Here is an 18,558-nt window from a genome sequence, read left to right on the forward strand (position 1 = left end):
GTTAAATCATAAAATTTAAATTATTATAATAAGCTCTGTGGTTTAAGACAAAGATTTTTAAATCTTTGGTTCATGAGGCTAGAAAATTCATTATTTCATTATCTCATTCTGGAGCAAAATGAGTATTTTCTACTGCTTTCTTCACTTTCTACATATTTCAAACCGAATTTCCCGACTTGAGGCGAACTCAAAACTCTAAACGCCTCCTAGCGGCCAAATCACTAACCTTGCATTAAAGTGATTGATTTTCTTGGACGAAAATATCATATGACTCTATTATTCTACAAAATCACGAGAATATGGAAAATTTCTGATTTTCAGGATGTAGATTGAAAGGATATCTATCGATTCTGAGGCTTTTTCACTCCAGTGACCAACATTTTTGAGAAAAAGAGTCAACCGGAAATTATTTTCTGTGGAAAATATTTTGAAGGTTGAAGGATCAAAGGAAAACTTCTTGAAGAAAATTGAAAATTATTTGGTACACTTTTTCAGAAGATTTCAATAGTGTTGCAATTATTTCCAAAGATAATGATGCCCGAGTCATGAGGCATACTTCAGGATAAATCACATTGTCAAATAGTTTGGCAATTAATTATGTTAAGGTCATTCAATCAACAGATATCCGCGATTACAATATTTTTCTAATAAGCGTAGTACAATAAATAACAAGTTATCACTGTTTAAAATGACATTGATTGAAGGAATAGGCGATGAAGTTGTACAGTTTTTCGTAGGTTTATTTTTCCTCTTAGTTGGTAAGTCCATAAGACGTCGCTGTTCAATAAAAAAAAACTTGTGAATTATAGTAGTTCTAGCATGGTGTACTACAAACACCACAAACGACGGAACATTCAGGACAGTTTTCTTATTAGAAAGGCGCAGACTAAGAGCTGTCAGAAGATTGATAACCCATACTGAATCGTCTACAATTGTTGAAGGTAATCACTCGGTGATTATCAAGTCCTTTTGATTTTATTCGTGAAACTGTTGATTAAGGGAAGAATTTCGCAATGTTTTAGGTACAACCGAAGAGAATTTGGAAACAAATCAAACTAGTACTGCAACAGAGGAGGATAAGCCTACTAGTACTAGTACAGATAGTAGAAGAAATTCAGCTGGGGAAGAAACCAGGATAGTAGAGACTATGGATGCTCCAAATTCTTCAGTTAGCGATGGTTTGAGGAAGAGAGTAAATTTAAATGTTAACATAGGTATGAGTTTCACTTAATGGTGATCCCATATGGTTTTCCCTGGAAATTCCGACTATGTTAATCTATTCCTTTGTTTTTGGACTTTACCTATAAGGAGATGAATCAAATAATCCATCTTCTATCGATGGTGATTCTACAGTAGATACAAACCGAAGTAATGATAGTAGAGAAGCTGCCGGAGAATGTTTAGAGCCTGAGATTAAAGCAGGTAGTAGTAGAGAAGTGGAAGAAAATGAGAACAAGATCCGTGTGAAATTGAAATATGTAACTGATGAGCTTCGTCATGTAGATGCTAACCTGAAAGAAAACATAGGAGACTTTAAGAAGTGAGTAGTTGGGTCAATCCTCGTTAAATCGCTGTAGTTCCGAACAAACTGGCTTGCCTGTATTGCAGGCGGCATTTCCAAGTAGAATTTGCGGCGAACAAGGTGGTCAAACTCATATTTAATGGTCAGATAATGCAGAGAGACGGGGATACTTTACAATCTTACGGCCTGTTTGACAACTGCGTGGTTCACTGCGTCTTTCTGCCAAAAGCTAATTCTCCCTCTCCGGGAGAAGGCTCCGGATCTAGGGACAGCAATTCAAGCCCTCACGGCACAGACTCCCATTCTAACAACCACAACCAGCCGAATGAGTGGCATTTGGAAAATTATCTCTTAGCGATACTATGTTGGTTTTTGGGGGCTGCTTGGTACTTACGGTAAGATTTTGGCTTAGTAACATACGGCTTAGAGAGTGACTTTTGACATTTGAATGAGATTAGGTTATGTCAAGTGCTGTCAATGTCAAAAAATGAGGTTAAGTCTTGTTTTATGCTTGAGAGATTTTTTTCATATACTGATTTTTGCTTGTGTATTGAGTATTGCTTTTAAACAAATCCAACTGAGTGAAATGCGTGATCTGGAATCTTGAAGGTTGGAATTTTTCCGTTTCAGCTACGCCTATTCTCAACTTTACACGGTAACAGCGACCATAGGACTGATCCTGATGACGGGAATATTCACGATAATAATGTTCGGAATACACTTTCCAGAAAATGAGGAACTGAACAATCAACGTACAGAAAATGCTAGAACGCAATGATACGAATGATTTTTATTTTGTTGATATCCTTAAGGCTTGTGTATTGAATTATAATTTAATTATTGTTTTTTTAGGTTCAAAAGAGAAGATATATTTTTCTTTATTTGCTGTTGTTTTCACAATTTGAGAAATTTATTAAAGATTTTTTCATTATATTGGCTTTATTTTTTCGATCCTGTTATTCCCAATTCACCCCATTAAATTTTTAAAGTAACTGTTTACCTTAAACAGCAACAATAAAAAATCAGATTCCCGTAAAACAGTACAAATATTAACAACAAAGATCGTATACGAGAAATTCGATTTTTTTAATTAGTTTTTATTTTATTTTCGAGTAATATCGCTTATTAAAATGATCAAACGACGTTCAAATAAACTACTTTTTTTCCCTTTGAATTAAATAACCAATTCAAGGGTGTATTTTCGATAAAAATCACATATTAAAATGATCACATTTGAAAAAGTTCAAACAAGGCCTATCTTTCCCTCTTTCTATTCACGCCAGAAGAATCTAGAGCAGACCGGAGAATTCTGGAACTACTGCCAGGGTTGGATTCAGGAATATTATAAATCTGCTCGACATAATGTTGAAACAAGAAATTGATGATATTTCGCAGTAAATCGATAGAGATATCTTAATTTTACAGAAAAATATAGAGCCATTTCAAGTTTTCATAATGAGCTGGAAAAACATAATTACCTCCAGAATAATAAGCTAAATCTGGGACACTACACATTTGTGGATCTTTTAAACAAAGTTACATTCGGTGAAAGTAGCCAAATTTTTCGAATTTCATAGATATTCTTTACTTTTGAACATCAAAATACTCGAAAACGGCTCTAGACATCTGTGGACCTTTTAAACAGAGTTGTATTCAGCCCAAAGTACCCAATTTTTCTAATTTCACAGATACTTTTTTGTTTTTGAACATCAAATTACTCGAAAACTGCGCATTATACGAGAAAATATGAAGAATACTTTTATTTTACAAAACGTTCAAATATTCATTAGTTAGCGTCCAACTTAGTTTCAAGAGTTGGGTTCTTTGAATTTTTGGTATTTTTATGGTACGTTATGGTCATAATGAGAAAACTGGTAGACGTGGGTGATATCTAGTGTTCGAAAAAGATCCATCAAATAAATGACAAACTATATTCTGAAATTAATTTCATTCGATAAAACCGTTTGTGAGATAGAACTAAAAATAACATTTTTTATGGTTTTCCAACAGCCTGTATCTTTTAAACCGAGCCGATTCGGGAAAAATAGTAACGGAAAAAATTGTTTCTATTGGCCAAAGGAATCTACTGTTGAAATATTTGTACGAGTCAAGGACTCACCCAGTATATTCGAATAAGTTTTTGTCTGATGTTCGAGCAATGCATTAAAATCCGTATTCTTCAGAATTACTGGAAAAAACAAGGAATAACGAATTGTCCAATGAGTAAAGAACTTGGGGAAGAGTATTCTGAGTACACCCCTGTCGGACGAAACGCGCGAGTGTTCCAGAACAATCGGGCAAACTCGAGACTTCTCGAGATCGATACTTCGGCAGGTATATAAGCCGAGCGCGGCGCGCTAGATTCAAAGTATTCGAAAGCAAGCAATCGAAGCGAACACAGCAAGTGACTCAACTTGAGAAAACCTTTTTACATTGTGAAAAAGTGGTGTATTAAAGTAAAAAAAAATGGTGAAAGCAATTGGAATCGACCTGGGAACAACGTACTCCTGCGTTGGCGTCTGGCAGCACGGCAAAGTGGAAATAATCGCCAACGACCAAGGAAACAGAACGACGCCAAGTTACGTCGCCTTCACGGACACCGAAAGACTCCTCGGAGACGCGGCCAAGAACCAGGTAGCCATGAACCCCAGCAACACGGTCTTCGACGCCAAAAGACTGATAGGGAGGAAGTTCGACGATCCGAAGATTCAGCAAGACATCAAACATTGGCCCTTCAAGGTGGTCAACGATAACGGCAAGCCCAAAATCCAGGTGGAGTACAAGGGGGAGAAAAAAACATTCGCCCCCGAAGAGATCAGCTCGATGGTCTTGACGAAAATGAAGGAAACGGCAGAGGCGTACCTTGGGGAAAGTGTTAAAGACGCTGTAATCACTGTACCAGCCTATTTCAACGATTCCCAAAGGCAAGCCACGAAAGACGCCGGTGCTATAGCTGGGTTGAACGTGATGAGGATCATAAACGAACCCACAGCAGCCGCTCTGGCTTACGGCCTAGACAAAAACCTCAAGGGGGAGAGGAACGTTCTAATCTTCGACCTGGGTGGTGGTACCTTCGACGTCTCCATCCTAACCATAGACGAAGGATCCTTGTTCGAGGTTAGAGCCACGGCCGGTGATACACATCTAGGTGGTGAAGACTTCGACAACAGATTAGTGAATCACCTGGCGGAAGAATTCAGGAGGAAATACAAGAAAGATCTGAGAACCAACCCTAGAAGCCTCCGACGTCTAAGAACTGCAGCAGAAAGGGCCAAACGTACCTTATCATCCAGCACAGAAGCCACCATTGAAATCGACGCTTTATACGATGGAATCGATTTCTACACGAAAATCTCCAGAGCTAGATTCGAAGAGCTATGCTCAGATCTGTTCAGGGGAACCCTTCAACCAGTCGAGAAAGCTTTGACCGACGCCAAAATGGACAAAGGATCCATCCACGACGTAGTCCTAGTCGGAGGTTCCACCAGAATTCCCAAAATCCAACAGCTACTCCAGAACTTCTTCAGCGGCAAACCCTTAAACCTATCCATCAACCCAGACGAAGCAGTCGCTTACGGAGCGGCAGTCCAAGCCGCTGTCCTAAGTGGTGAAAACGATTCCAAGATCCAAGACGTGCTTTTGGTCGATGTAACCCCTCTATCCCTCGGAATCGAAACGGCTGGGGGTGTAATGACCAAAATCATCGAGAGAAACGCCAGGATCCCCTGCAAACAAACCCAGACCTTCACGACTTACGCCGACAACCAACCGGCTGTCACCATCCAGGTGTTCGAGGGTGAAAGAGCCATGACCAAAGACAACAACTTGCTGGGAACGTTCGACCTAACCGGGTTACCTCCGGCGCCTCGTGGAGTACCAAAAATTGAGGTCACCTTCGATCTGGACGCAAACGGAATCCTCAACGTTTCCGCCAAAGATACCAGCTCTGGAAATTCCAGAAACATCACGATCAAGAACGACAAAGGTCGTCTATCCCAGAAAGACATAGATAAGATGGTCGCGGACGCGGAAAAATACAAGGAAGAAGACGAGAAACAAAGACAGAGAGTTTCCGCCAGAAACCAACTAGAGGGCTATATCTTCCAACTGAAACAAGCCGTAGCCGACTGCGGAGACAAACTGAGCAGCGAAGATAAAGCTACAGTTGACAGAGAATGCCAGAATTGTCTCCAATGGTTGGATTCCAACACTTTGGCGGAAAAAGAGGAGTACGAAGACAAACAGAAACAATTGACATCAATCTGTAGTCCCATCATGTCCAAACTTTACAGTGGAGGAGCAACTGGAGCCAATGGGTTCAACGGTGGAATGCCTGGAAGCTGTGGGCAGCAAGCAAGAGGGTTTGGCGGCAATACAGGCCCTACCATCGAGGAAGTTGATTAATGTACATAATTGTTAGAATTTTAATCACACTAGAAAAGACTGATTTATCTTGTTAACTTATTTATTTATTTTATAAATAAATTTTTTTACCTTTTATACGTCTTTTACTCCACCAACCAAGTTTAAAACAAAATTAACCCTAAAAGGAACGATGAAAACTCGAAAAATACTCAATTATTTATTAGGAAAAGTACATGTATGTCCAGATACAGATTCTAAACCAAATCTAATGCTATTATTAACCAATTGATATGAAATTTCGTAACAGTGCAGGAATTTACAGTGAAGGAATCCAAATATTACATTGACATTGGTTAACAATACATTCAGTCATTCGCCATTCGAGATTCAATTGGTTCTCTTGTTGATCGGCTTAATTGTCAACAAAACGAAGGGAAAAACACTAGTCTAGCCGAGTTATTGTCAAGAAAAACGTAGTGGCTGTTCGAAATTTGAGACAAGATAAAACATAATAATGTGATATTCACCAAAATGAGCTGAACGAAAAGTTCATAATTTTTCAGTTTGAGCCTAAGAACCAACGTGTATATTTCCAATTCCACAACTGAAAATCCATTCGTTCTAGAAATACCTACATCGTTATATTGCAAACGCTAAAATCATTAATAGTTAGTTTCCATTCTCAACATTATTTAAAAAAATAGTTACTAATAAATAACAAGTTACCTATTTCAATATTCTTAAAAAACTCAATACATCTATATATGTATTGCTTCCGATAAATGGATAAATATATATTCACATGATAAAATGTATTTGACCGAAAATGTCACGAAAAAGGATGACAATATTCAAACAGGGACCGTTCAAGAGGTCACATCGTATAAGAATACTACTAGTAAAGCTACCTTGATATTTCAGTTTTCACTTGCTTAATGTTTCATTACGTCAACATCTCGTTCATTCCGAAGAACAAATTTCATATGACATTTCTGGGTTTCAATCGGGCACGCCGAATTTTTACTCCTAACTCTCCACCCATAAAACACCCATATAAAAAGTTAATCCGATAAATCTATTATTCCAAACTTTCTATAAATTGCACTCTAACCTAAATATCACACTTTTCCGCCTTAAAGCTCATCTGGTTACTTTATTCAACGTCAACTTCGTCTTCCTATGCAAAAAAAGCCTATTGGTCGAACTCAAAAAATTTTCATCCGCTGAGACTTTTCGTCCGCTGTCGTCACTATTTCCCATAAATGAGGGAATTACGGCGACATAGCGGAGGCCAGCAAACACGCGTGTTCTTACTTCCGTGAGATCGACTAAAAAATGCAATATGCACCTCTGCGAAAAACTGTCTATTGTCTCACCTCGATTATGTTAGACAGTTCTTCGTCCTTAGTACTTTATGCACATCCCGCCAAGAAAAACTCTCGTTTTCGACGACAAATTCCCCGAAAAATAAAATATGGCGTCCGAATTTTTGTCAATTTTCGTTTTTATGCATTCGTCGACAAACATTGACCGGAATTATTATTATTATTATTTCAATAAGCCGGATTTACTTTCTCCATTGTTATTTAAATCATTCTCTGATATGTTAAATTTCCATCGATAACTACAAAAGGTACCGGAAGTATACAGGGTGTTCCACGTAAAGCGATAACCGAATGCGATTTCTTCACGGAAATTTTTTGATTGAGACAAACTTTGTCATTTCGAATGGAACACCTTATATTTTATTACGTTTTTAGGTGCCCCAGAAAATTTTACTCAAGTTTCATTAGAACTTCCCAACACCCAAACTTAAAGGTTTTTGTAAAATTCGAGACCAATGAATTGATGTCTTCGAAACCTCAAGGTTTGGATATGGGGTAGTGCAAATGAACCATAAGCAAAATTTCGCGGATAATATCTTCTTATGAACATATGATTTTCAGAAAAAAAACCTCATTCGTTTCTCTAGCTTCTCTAATGGAAGCTTAACGTGAAACGCCCAGTATTAATCCAGCAAATTAACGATTATTTTCAATAATCTGCGTCGTTTCTCTATAATCACCGATTCAACTTGCACAAAAGGACACCCTGTATAGGGAGACGCCCCATTTGTAGATTTATATTTTTTTTAAACGCGTACTCCGAAGAAATCCCCACAGAGGGCGTGCCCAACTGAAAGATAAAGGTTAGAAATGCAGTCGATATCCTCAGAATGAACGTTGAAATAATAACAATATAGTACAACCTATTGTAATAAATATTTCTTGGCACTGTAGTAGGAGAAATGGACGGGCGATGGAATATCTGGCGAGATAGGATACCGACACTTGTTGCCTGCTTGAAACCACGTTTATAATGAGCCGGACCAATTTAAAATCGAATTAAAACTAGGAACTGATTCACCTATAAAATCTATATACATATACAACAATGTGCGTAATTTGTACCATCGAAAGAGCCGGTCGTTTGTTTGAACTCTTGTAAGTTGTAAAAAATAATTGACAAACTTGATTCGGAATCACGGAATTAAAAAATCGAGAGTTGTAAAAAATGATTGACGAACACAATTCCGAACCACGAATCGAACAAATTAAAATTTGTAAAAAATTATTTACAAACTTAATTCCGAATCATAAATCGAAAAAATTGAAAGTTGTAAATAATCATTGACAATCTAAATTCCGAATAATGAATAGAAAAAATTTGAAGTTGTAAAGAATTATTGACAAACATTCCGAATCATGAATTTAAAAATTAAAGTTGTAAAAAATTCGAATAAAATCAATAAAATTGCTAAAAAGACATGAAAGAACGAACGAAGATTAAAAACTTTTAAAATTCGAAGACGAAACTTCGAAAAAAATCGAGGTTCGGTATCCTACAATCGACAGATATGGCAAACCTGCATCCACTTTTGAATGGCTTGTATGTTTGTATACAACATCGTAAACATATCACTGTAACAAAATAATCTCATTGTACAAATAGGCAGGTGTGGTTACTAACGATACACAGCGTCGGCCAGCAAAAGAGCCAGATACTTATTATTACGGTAGTAGTAGTGCAGGTACAGGAGAAATTCTGTGTAGGTTCTCTGCAAAAAACAAACGTAGGCAATTTTAAACCAATCGAAACGAAGATTTTTCGATTTTCATCAACAGTTCCAAGTATAACCAGTATAATGAACAATAAAAGAGGTTAGGATAAAGTATAGAACCAAATAAGTATCTTTAAAACGAGAAGGAAGATATTCAAAGAACTTTGCAGGCAATAACAAACATAACACTTTGTGTGATTGATGAAAATTGACGAAACACTAACCTCACATGCTGATCTCTTTCAACTGCGTCATGTTTTTGTCGTTCTCTATCCTCCAGCTGATCGAATTCGGCTGAAATTTGCTCAGTTGTATCGCTCTTTCCATCACGCAAGACGCTGACAGTCTGGCCTCTGCGTCGTGATCCCAACACTCTTCCATCGTGTCGCACATGCCAACCAAGCCCTTAGAGAGAGAATCGTATCGAAAAATTATGGAAAAGAAATCATTTAAACACAGAAACTAACAACAGACACTGATGATAATAAATAAGTATTAACTCCTTAAAAAGATTTCTTAACTAAGCCTAACTAAAGTTAATGGACGCTTCATTTTATTCCCAGTTGCACGACGATCTTAAGTAAGGGGCCCTTAAGTTTTTATATCTAGTGATATTTTAGTTTTTTATTTTGGTGCAACTTCATCCTAGTCCAATAAAGCCATTTCATTGGTTGGCCGATTGCCGATGATCGTTGTCATTTCATTAACCTAACTTTCTTGTCCTGTCAGTCAGTGTCAAGGATATTATTATAATATTATCAAAGAGTAACAACTTTTTGTTGTTGAATTAGCATTAATATTGATAATGATAATGATTGTCAAATAAAAGGTACCTGAGTTTATATAAGTACAACACTTTCTTTGTAAGGTCTTGTGTTAATTTGTTTTACTAATGTTGAAAAGGAACGTGAAGAAAATGTCCTTATTGGCCTTGTTAGTACGAATGATTGCCGAGTGGGTGGTGGTAATCTACACTCAACTTCTCAACATCAAACGCACTTAGTGTTAAGTGTCCCTTAAAATGAACCCTTAACTTAAATTACGTTGCACCAACTGTTAAGTGACATTTAAATGGCTAAAGCTAGCCTTAAATTTAAGCGCTCCTGTAATGACCACTTAGGTATTTAAGGCCGGGATTCTAACCTAAAATAATTTGTTGAACTGGCTGCAGAACTTCCCATTTTTGATGGATTTTGAAAATTGAATGAATTCATTACTGAATACCAAGCCTTTTCTTTTGCCTTTATTGTAATGCCATCAGTCTTTTTCAATTTTCCATTTGGTGTCACAAGTCATACCATAGTTAGCAAAAACTCATTTCTTCTGAGGAGAAGTTGAGTGTCCTTCGTAAATTACCACCACTTGCTTGGCAATCATTCAACGTATTTGTACTAACAAAGGCAATAAGGACATTTTCTTCACGTTCCTCTTCAATATTAGTGAAACAAATTCACACAAGACCTTACAAAGGAAGTGTTGTACTTATATAAACTTACCTTTTATTTGACAATTATTATCAATATTAATGCTAATTCAACAACAAAAAGTTGTTACTCTTTGATAATATCAAAATAATATCCTTGACACTGAATGACAGGGCAATGAAGTTAGGCTAATGAAATGACAACCGGCCAACCAATGAAATGGCTTTATTGGACTAGGATGAAGTTGCGCCAAAATAAAAAACAGAAATATCACTAGATATAAAAACTTGAGGGCCCCTTACTTAAGATTCTGTTAAGCCAAAGTCGTGCAACTGGGAATAAAATTGAGCGTCCATTAACTTTAAACAACACTTAGTTAAGTACTCGTTTCAAGGGGTATTGGTGCACACAGGCCTAGGCCATTTAAATGACACTTAACAGTTGGTGCAACGTAATTTATGTTAAAGAGTTCATTTTAAGGGACACTTAACATTGAGTATGTTTGGTGTAAACGGGTCTTAATAACCTGTCACGCGGTTTGACAAGGCGACAACTCGCTCGACTCGCCTTAACCTCAAATTGCTGCTGACTTACCGGATGATGCCTCCAGTGGTCCTGGATCGTGGGTCGGATCTTCTTCTGCACGACAGACTCCTGCATGTCTTCCAGCGTGGGATGCTGTCCCACCTCCTCCTCGAAAGGAAGCCGATACTCGGGTATCGGACCTTCCTGCGCCGTGCACCGGGACACCAGCTCCCACAGCACCAGGCCGCACGCGTACATGTCGATCCTCAAGAACGCGTCCGGGTTGAAGTTGATAGCGCCCTCTAGGACCTCCGGCGCCATGTACCTGTCGAAATTCGGATAATCGACGTATTTTCATAACCAAATTTTCGGTGACAGTTATTGACAGCTAGTGCGGGCTTACCTTCTCGTGCCGACCTGTCCGTGCGTATCCCCGCAGGCCTTGCCCGCCTCGAAGATGATGGCCAGGCCGAAGTCTGCGATGCAGGCCGTCAGGTCGCTCTTCAGCAGGACGTTCTTGCTCTTGAAATCGCGGTGCGCCACCGTAGGTTTCATCGGTTCGCCGGGCGTTTTACCGGGAATGGCCTCGTGCAGGTGCATCAAACCTAAGGGAGGGAGATTTCAGGGTTTTACGTCGCGAAAAACGATCATTTTCAATGATCTCCAAGCCCAAGAATGCCCAAATACCAAAACTCAGTCGCCATCTTGAATTTATGACATTTGACGTGCATTCCACTATCTATGACAACAAACTCATTGCAATATTCCTTCCGGTATTCATGCACACGGCAAGCCGCCACCTTGAACTACTGATTTATGACGAAAATATAAAATGAGACAACCAAAAACCTCTCTCTGTTTCGTTATAAATCAGAAGTTCAAGATGGCAGCTCCAATATTGAGGTCTATATATATCTATGGAAGAAACTCGTCGGCCATATTGAAGCCGCCATCTTGAACTCTTGATTTAAACACCCAAAATCCTTTGGAGAGTCGGAGATTCTGGCATTTTCGTCATAAATCGCAAGTTCAATATGGCAGACAAGTTTCACCATCTTGAAAATAACGATAATCTCGTCAGGAATCGAAAGTTCAAGATGGCGGTCCAAATATGGCGGACGAATTCCGACCATAGACATATCAATGAAGACAAAATTATTTGTATTAAAAGCTGTAGTCGAAATTAACGCGATCGTTATTACGCCGGCTGACTTTATTAATATGCCTTTGGACGAAATTCGTCCGCCATATTGAAGCCGACATTTTGAACTCCTGATTTGGTCACCCTAAAATCCCTTTCAGTCAGAGATTATGGCATTTTCGTCATAAATCGCAAGTTCAATATGGAGGACGAGTTTCACCATCTTGAAAATAACGATATTCTCGATTTATGACGAAAATACCATAATCTGTGACTCGAAGGGATTTTTGAGTGTCTGAATCAAAAGTTCAAGATGGCGGCTTCAACATGGCGGACGAGTTTCGACCATAGACATATCAATGAAGACGGAATTGTTTGCATGAAACGCTAACGTCAAAATTACCGTCATCGTTATTCACCCGGCTGACTTATAAATTTATAAATATGCCTATGGAAGAAACTAGTCCGCCATATTGAAGCCGCCATCTTGAACTTCTTAATTAATTGTAGAAATGCAAAGGCAGAAGACGAAAACTCCTTTAGGGGACTCAGATTATGGTATTTTCACCATAAATCGTTGTTAGATGGCGGTTTCAATATGGCTGACAAGTTTCATCCACAGGCACGGGTACCAATTTAACACCATTACAGCCGCCAAGGTATTAGAGGGAAAATCGTTGAAAATATGACAACGTCGGCAATTGCCATGAGTAGCGCGAGCCAATAGAGTGACCGCCCTCTTTCTAAGCCACGCCTTCTTCACCCTATCACCATGGCAACGGAGTCCAACGTTGCCAACCGAGGTACAAGAACGGAGATATCGATAATACGCGACTTTTTTCGATGTTTCGACGAATTTTCAGAGTTTTTTTCGACCATAATTGATACAGGGTGATGTTTCATGATCGTCACAACTCACCTCTCGCCATCGTGCTCGCGATCTTGGACAGCTGCGGCCACGTCAAAGTGTGCGCCTTCAGGAAATCGCACAGGGATCCCCTCTCGTGGTATGCGGTCAACAGCCAAAATTCTGAATGAAGGTTGTCGCCGTGCTTCTCCACACCTATGTAGTGCAATATGTTCGGATGGTTCATGTTGGGCAGTTTGAAGATCTCCTGCTCCGTGACCCAAGATTGCTTATCCTACACATAAGAAAAGTGAAAATAACGAGTAATAATTAAACATCTTCATTGATTCATACCTGAACGGGAAAAACCTTAACCGCGATCTCTTCAGTTTTGAATTGAGCCTTCCAAACGACCCCAAATCTTCCTTTAGCTTTGATCTCGACCAACTGGATCGGTCGTAAATCCAAGTAAGGCGAAGGGGGTGGCAACGGGCTAGGATCTGACGTGGGTAACTAAAAAAAATTTACCGGTTATCGTGATAATTCTCAACTTCCAAAAAACTTCCTCACCTCATTGAAAACTTTGGTTTTCCTATACCAAACATAACTGACGATCAAAATGAAAAAGAGCATGAAGAAAACCGCTATAATGACTGCAACTTCAAGTATAGTCAACGAATCAGGCGGTATTGCAGGCATCGGTGCTGAAAGAGTAAGATGAAATAGTAAAACTGACTTAGTATCACTAAATCCCGTCATACTTACAACTCATAGGGGGAGATTCAGTGGGACTCAACAGCCATTTAAAATTCTGGTTGCACATGTTTCCTTCGCAACAGCAGAAAATATGTTTTTCGAGTTTTGGCCCTTTGGCCACACAGTCAGATTTGTCGTAACAATCTTCGTTATCAAGGAAGCATCCCTACACAAAAATAATATTTCAACATGTTTCTACTGAACATTCCAGTTGTTTCAATTACCTTCAAAGAGACATTTATAACACCTTTCTCGTTTTCACTCCACAAGACGAAGCAGTGGCTCCTTTTTCCATCTTCTTGAGGCTCACATTCCTCCACATATTTGCAGTTGGGGTCGTTTGGATTTTCACACATGGATTGGTTATAAAACTCACATTTCGTTCTTGGCTGCATCGGATTGCTTGCCACAACTGCGTAAGTACCTGAAAAGTGAGAAAATTCAATATGCAGTAGTACATTCAATGTTTTATTTGTTTCTTATGATGTAAAACGAATCAGACACCAACCTTGGTACATTATCCAAGAGCATGTTACAAAAATAATTAAGAGGATTCTCATCATTCTAGGAAGCTCAATGTTACATTCAAATCCTAAAAGTTCAGTTCAATAGAACTTCAGTTTCAAGTGCCTGTTGATTTGTTTTGAGAGTATAATGAAATATTTATCCTAGGTCAAGAAATACAAGGAAGTTCTTTCGTCAAGGCGTAGATAGCCAACAAATTGTACACACTGTATTCCGATTAAAACTACATTCTTACATCACCCAGATTCATTTTGAATCTAAGCTAAATCTGGGATGAAAAGAAACAATGCTTGTTATAATAAACACGAATAAATAAATAACTTTGCTGTAAAACATGTCATTTCTTTGACAAATTTCCGACTGATTTGACAGTTCAATGAAAGACAAGTTTTTCTACATATCAGATACTTCGTCAATTTGATTTAACCAGTTGCATAAAACTTATTTTGTATGAAATAATTTTTTTTTTAATATGTACCAATGAATGATTCTTAGTTTTACGTAATATTATTCGGATCTATTTTGATTGAAATCACTGGAAAATGAAATTTTTAAAAATTCAAGGCTACAGAAGATTATGCAACCAGCACTACGAGCCACAAATATTTTTTTGCGGCTTTTCAGTTTTTGTTGCAAAGAGTAAATATGGAAGTTAAATGTTGAGAATTCTAAGATCTTCAATTCTACACCGTTATCAGTATATAAAATCAAGTAACTTATCAAAAATCCATCAAGTTTGATCACAAAAAATTACATATTACCTCTAATTCATGTGTTCCTTTGCCTACAGAAAAAATATTAGGCAAGTTCATGAGAATCCTTTCAAGTGTTAGTACTAGAGATGATAAAATCAATTCGATTTGTAGGTAGTCTTTAGATATGGAAGGTGAACAATTCTCACTGTGTTGGAATAACTTCCACAATAACTTGAGCTCAGGATTTCATGCTCTCTATAAGGAAGAGGATTTAGTTGATGTAACTCTAGCAGCTGAAGGAAAATACATTAAAGCTCACAAAACTGTATTGTCAGTTTGCAGTCCTTATTTTAAAGAGCTGTTTCGAATAAATCCTTGTAAACATCCTATTGTCATTCTTCAAGATGTAAATTACACTGCTTTATGTAGTTTACTTCAGTTTATGTACCAGGGTCAAGTTAGTGTTAGTCAGGAAGAGATTCCCACCTTTATGAGAGTAGCTGAGACGCTCAGAGTCAAAGGTCTCACAGATAATGGGTCTCCTAATCTCGTAAGTGAAATTTTATCTTTGAACGTCTTAGATGTTCCTGAATATTTTTTACAGGATACAAATGGTATGAACAGCTTCTCGGACCAAAGAAATATGATGAAAAAACCAATGAAACCTGTGAAGAAAGTTATGAGGCCTATTCAACAACTGCATAGACCCTCCAGTAGTCCAATTCCAAGAGCTGTTAAATCACCTTTGCCTTCTTCGTCGACGCCTCCGGCTAAAAAAATGCATTTGGAGGAACAATCAATACCAAAAACCGCCCCTTTGGCCTCAAAGCCAATTCCTAGTATACAACAACAACCACAACAACCAAGTCTACAACATTCCCAATCTCAGGTGAATATTTCTGTCAATTCGAGGATTCGTTAGTTTTATATCTTTTTTTAGAATTCTCCACATTACATGGATTACAAGGAACCCCTGATCAAACCAAAGATGGAGCCTTTGGATCATCCTGATGACGATGATAGCACCCAACAATCGTTTGACGAGGAAGCTTTTGACATGAATGCGTTGATGGCTCAGTCGCTGGAAACGGGGGATCGTTCGATGGAATCGATGCCCCCTGGCTGGACACCAGATAATGTCAAACCTCCTGATACCTCTAGCCCAGGTAAGAAATTTGGTAGATTATTTCTGTGCTCAAATTTTTCATCCCGTACTTCATATGATTTTTTCACTTTGTTTTTCGATGTGACTTTTTTCTTTCGAAATGGGACAAAAAATGATTCTTCGATTGAGGCAGTGTTTATTTTTCATCGAATTCAAGGTCCAACAGAGGTCAACCAAAGAATACTCTAAAAAATACAATTATTTATTTGTTTGTATCTTAACCTAACCTCAATGTTTTTAACAATTATTTCTGTGCTCCATTTGTTGACGTCTGACATAAATTTCCGTCAATCAAAATCGAACGTCAGCGTGACGTCACACGAACCCGCCAATCGCTTGAATTCAAATCTGCATGTTATTTCATTCATTTCGGTGTTATGAAATTTTGAGATATATTTTTTCTTAAAATACCCCTGGATGTTTGCATGAAATATTTACTGATTTGAGGTCAGAAATAAGGGATTTTGATGTTAAAAATGTAAAAAATTCGAATCTCTTGTCAAATGATGGCCCATACCATTTTAGATGATCGAAAACAATTTTCGGTTCAAGTTTTCAGTGATGACTGGATATTAGTAGCTCAAGAGGAAAATATTTAGTATGAACTTGAAAAAATGAAATAGTCAAAGTGAGTTTGTATAGGGGAAAAAGTAGTTAGATGTAGATGTTGGTATGTAAAAACATCTAATCCGATGTGAGAAAATATGTGACCTGGTTTAATCTCTAGGCACCATTCAGTGCATCCTGGGTAGAAGAGGAAACCCCCGATTGATCGTAGACGGCCATGTGTTCTACAAAAAGAGCACGTACAAAGGCAAAGCCTTCTGGTATTGTAAGAATAGTCGAACGCCCGACAAATGTCAAGCGGTGTGTTGGACCATGAACGGCAATATTGTGAAATGGCCTTATATGCACACCCACGCCGTTATACCGGATGTTTTTAATCCCGAAGAAGATACCGAAGTTCCTATTGAAAATCTACAAGAAGTATTGTGGCAGACTTCCCTATGAACTGAACCGTTCATACGTTGAACAAGACTTAGGCTTTAATGTTGGACTGTTGATTTTTGTTGAGAACGCCGAACAAATCTGAGAAAGATCTTGAATCGTTTTTTTTTTTTTACTTTATTCGTGTTGCAATCTTGAAGAGGTATAAAATTTCCAATTGTAATCAAAATTATTTTTACAAAGTTCCAATGGATGTTTGGTCCGTTAATTATTGATACTTTGAAATGTAGGAAAATATCTTTTATTTTCTCCCTTTTTATTTATTTCGTAATGATTTTGGTGAAGAATGCAAAGTATTAAGTTTTTCTTTCGTTGATGAAGCAATGGATACTGAATTATCCCAAAACTGGAAAAAGTGATCTTGAATTTGTATTAAATATTTTTAAGAACTGATTGTTAGTGATATGAAAACCATGATCGATTTTTTTTACCTATAATTTCGGTTTAGAATTTATGTAATATATTTTATGTTTCTTACTGCTATTATTGTATTCAGTAATACGAATACACCCTGGACTTATATAATTGAATTATATTGAGTTTTAATTGAGTAATCGAGAACTGAAATAAAAAAGTTTTACTATGGTTTTTTCTGTTATTCCTCAATTGTGTTATACCGTGAAGTTGGCTTGTAGCAATCTATACTTTGTTTTAAAGAGATTTTTCATTCAAAATCACCATAATTTGAAGGCATAAAACTGCCTTTAAATAGTTGCTCAGCTTGAAGAAAATATGAATTTTAAAAGCATATATTGAGAGTTGAGTAGGCTGAGATCAGTTTGACTAGTTTATCTTTTTGGGTGATAAAATTTCTTATCCGAAGGCGACTGGAAAAAATTCTTATTCGTATCTCTGAAATCTTATAGGTGGAGGAAGATTATTTTTTTTAAGAAGCGGAAAGGGCCACTTAGTGCTCATATACAATGGTCACATGTACACGTTGGGAAAAGCGAAAGACAACAAGTACATGTGGATATGCGTGAAGAAAAAAAGTTACAGTTGCGATGGATGCGTTGTAACGATGGAAGGCCCGCTCCTTGTAACGCACACCGCGCACAACCACCCGCCTCTGAATGACGTGATCAAGAGACTCCAAGTACCTCCAGTACCACCGATGACAGCATTGAATTTAAGTAAAAAAGATTCCTGATTTGTTTTATCTACCTCACGACTGTATACGTTTAGAAGTTTGATTTTTATTTAGTTTATCCATTCTCGTTGAGTTTGTTACTTTTTTATATATTCATGACTATTTATTTGAACGTTGGATGTTCACTTTATTATATTTATTTTGTTTATAGAATAAAAATTTTGTTTTCTATTTATTTTCTTTCACTATTTTTTGTTATTTCTTGTGAAACCGTCAACGCCCACAACCCCTCATTCAAAAATTCTTCGCTAACTCATCCCGAAAAAAGATTTGGCAACATTGCATGAAGGTACAGTGAAGAACAAACACTTTTAATAATATAATATAAAAATTTT

The 18,558-nt window shown here is 37.6% G+C and overlaps 4 protein-coding genes across 7 annotated transcripts; 3 read left to right on the forward strand and 1 right to left on the reverse strand.

Annotated features, from left to right (window-relative positions):
- Positions 1-418: 418 nt before the first annotated feature.
- On the forward strand, positions 419-2,453 carry LOC123318566 (transmembrane and ubiquitin-like domain-containing protein 1). Of its 3 annotated transcripts, none has more exons than XM_044905236.1 (6): positions 419-758; positions 810-941; positions 1,023-1,214; positions 1,312-1,540; positions 1,609-1,917; positions 2,153-2,453. In XM_044905236.1, the coding sequence occupies exons 1-6, from the start codon at positions 689-691 to the stop codon at positions 2,298-2,300; spliced, it is 1,080 nt and encodes a 359-aa protein (XP_044761171.1). In that variant the 5' UTR covers positions 419-688; the 3' UTR covers positions 2,301-2,453. The 3 variants fall into 3 exon arrangements, with proteins under 3 accessions (XP_044761171.1, XP_044761172.1, XP_044761170.1); XM_044905237.1 differs by having other exon boundaries at positions 813-941; positions 1,309-1,540; XM_044905235.1 differs by having other exon boundaries at positions 420-758; positions 1,309-1,540.
- Positions 2,454-3,903: 1,450 nt separating this feature from the next.
- Positions 3,904-6,020, forward strand: LOC123318565 (heat shock protein 70 B2-like). The gene has a single exon (XM_044905234.1). It carries the CDS (start codon positions 3,989-3,991, stop codon positions 5,924-5,926), a length of 1,938 nt encoding a protein of 645 aa, XP_044761169.1. The 5' UTR covers positions 3,904-3,988; the 3' UTR covers positions 5,927-6,020.
- Positions 6,021-6,091: 71 nt separating this feature from the next.
- Positions 6,092-14,558, reverse strand: LOC123318737 (activin receptor type-2A). Its single transcript, XM_044905466.1, has 10 exons — positions 14,189-14,558; positions 13,905-14,104; positions 13,690-13,846; positions 13,495-13,628; positions 13,279-13,437; positions 12,997-13,219; positions 11,340-11,541; positions 11,006-11,261; positions 9,212-9,392; positions 6,092-8,984 (listed from the first exon to the last, which is right to left on the reverse strand). Exons 1-9 carry the CDS (start codon positions 14,241-14,243, stop codon positions 9,213-9,215), a joined length of 1,566 nt encoding a protein of 521 aa, XP_044761401.1. The 5' UTR covers positions 14,244-14,558; the 3' UTR covers positions 6,092-8,984; position 9,212.
- A 234-nt stretch (positions 14,559-14,792) lies between these two features.
- On the forward strand, positions 14,793-18,394 carry LOC123319055 (protein bric-a-brac 1-like). Of its 2 annotated transcripts, none has more exons than XM_044905900.1 (5): positions 14,793-15,007; positions 15,072-15,450; positions 15,505-15,789; positions 15,841-16,066; positions 17,940-18,394. In XM_044905900.1, the coding sequence occupies exons 2-5, from the start codon at positions 15,085-15,087 to the stop codon at positions 18,221-18,223; spliced, it is 1,161 nt and encodes a 386-aa protein (XP_044761835.1). In that variant the 5' UTR covers positions 14,793-15,007; positions 15,072-15,084; the 3' UTR covers positions 18,224-18,394. The 2 variants fall into 2 exon arrangements, with proteins under 2 accessions (XP_044761835.1, XP_044761834.1); XM_044905899.1 differs by lacking the exon at positions 17,940-18,394 and adding an exon at positions 16,793-17,658 and having other exon boundaries at positions 14,796-15,007.
- Positions 18,395-18,558: the final 164 nt, after the last annotated feature.

This window comes from Coccinella septempunctata, chromosome 8, assembly GCF_907165205.1.
Source record: "Coccinella septempunctata chromosome 8, icCocSept1.1, whole genome shotgun sequence".
Classification (NCBI taxonomy): domain Eukaryota; kingdom Metazoa; phylum Arthropoda; class Insecta; order Coleoptera; family Coccinellidae; genus Coccinella; species Coccinella septempunctata.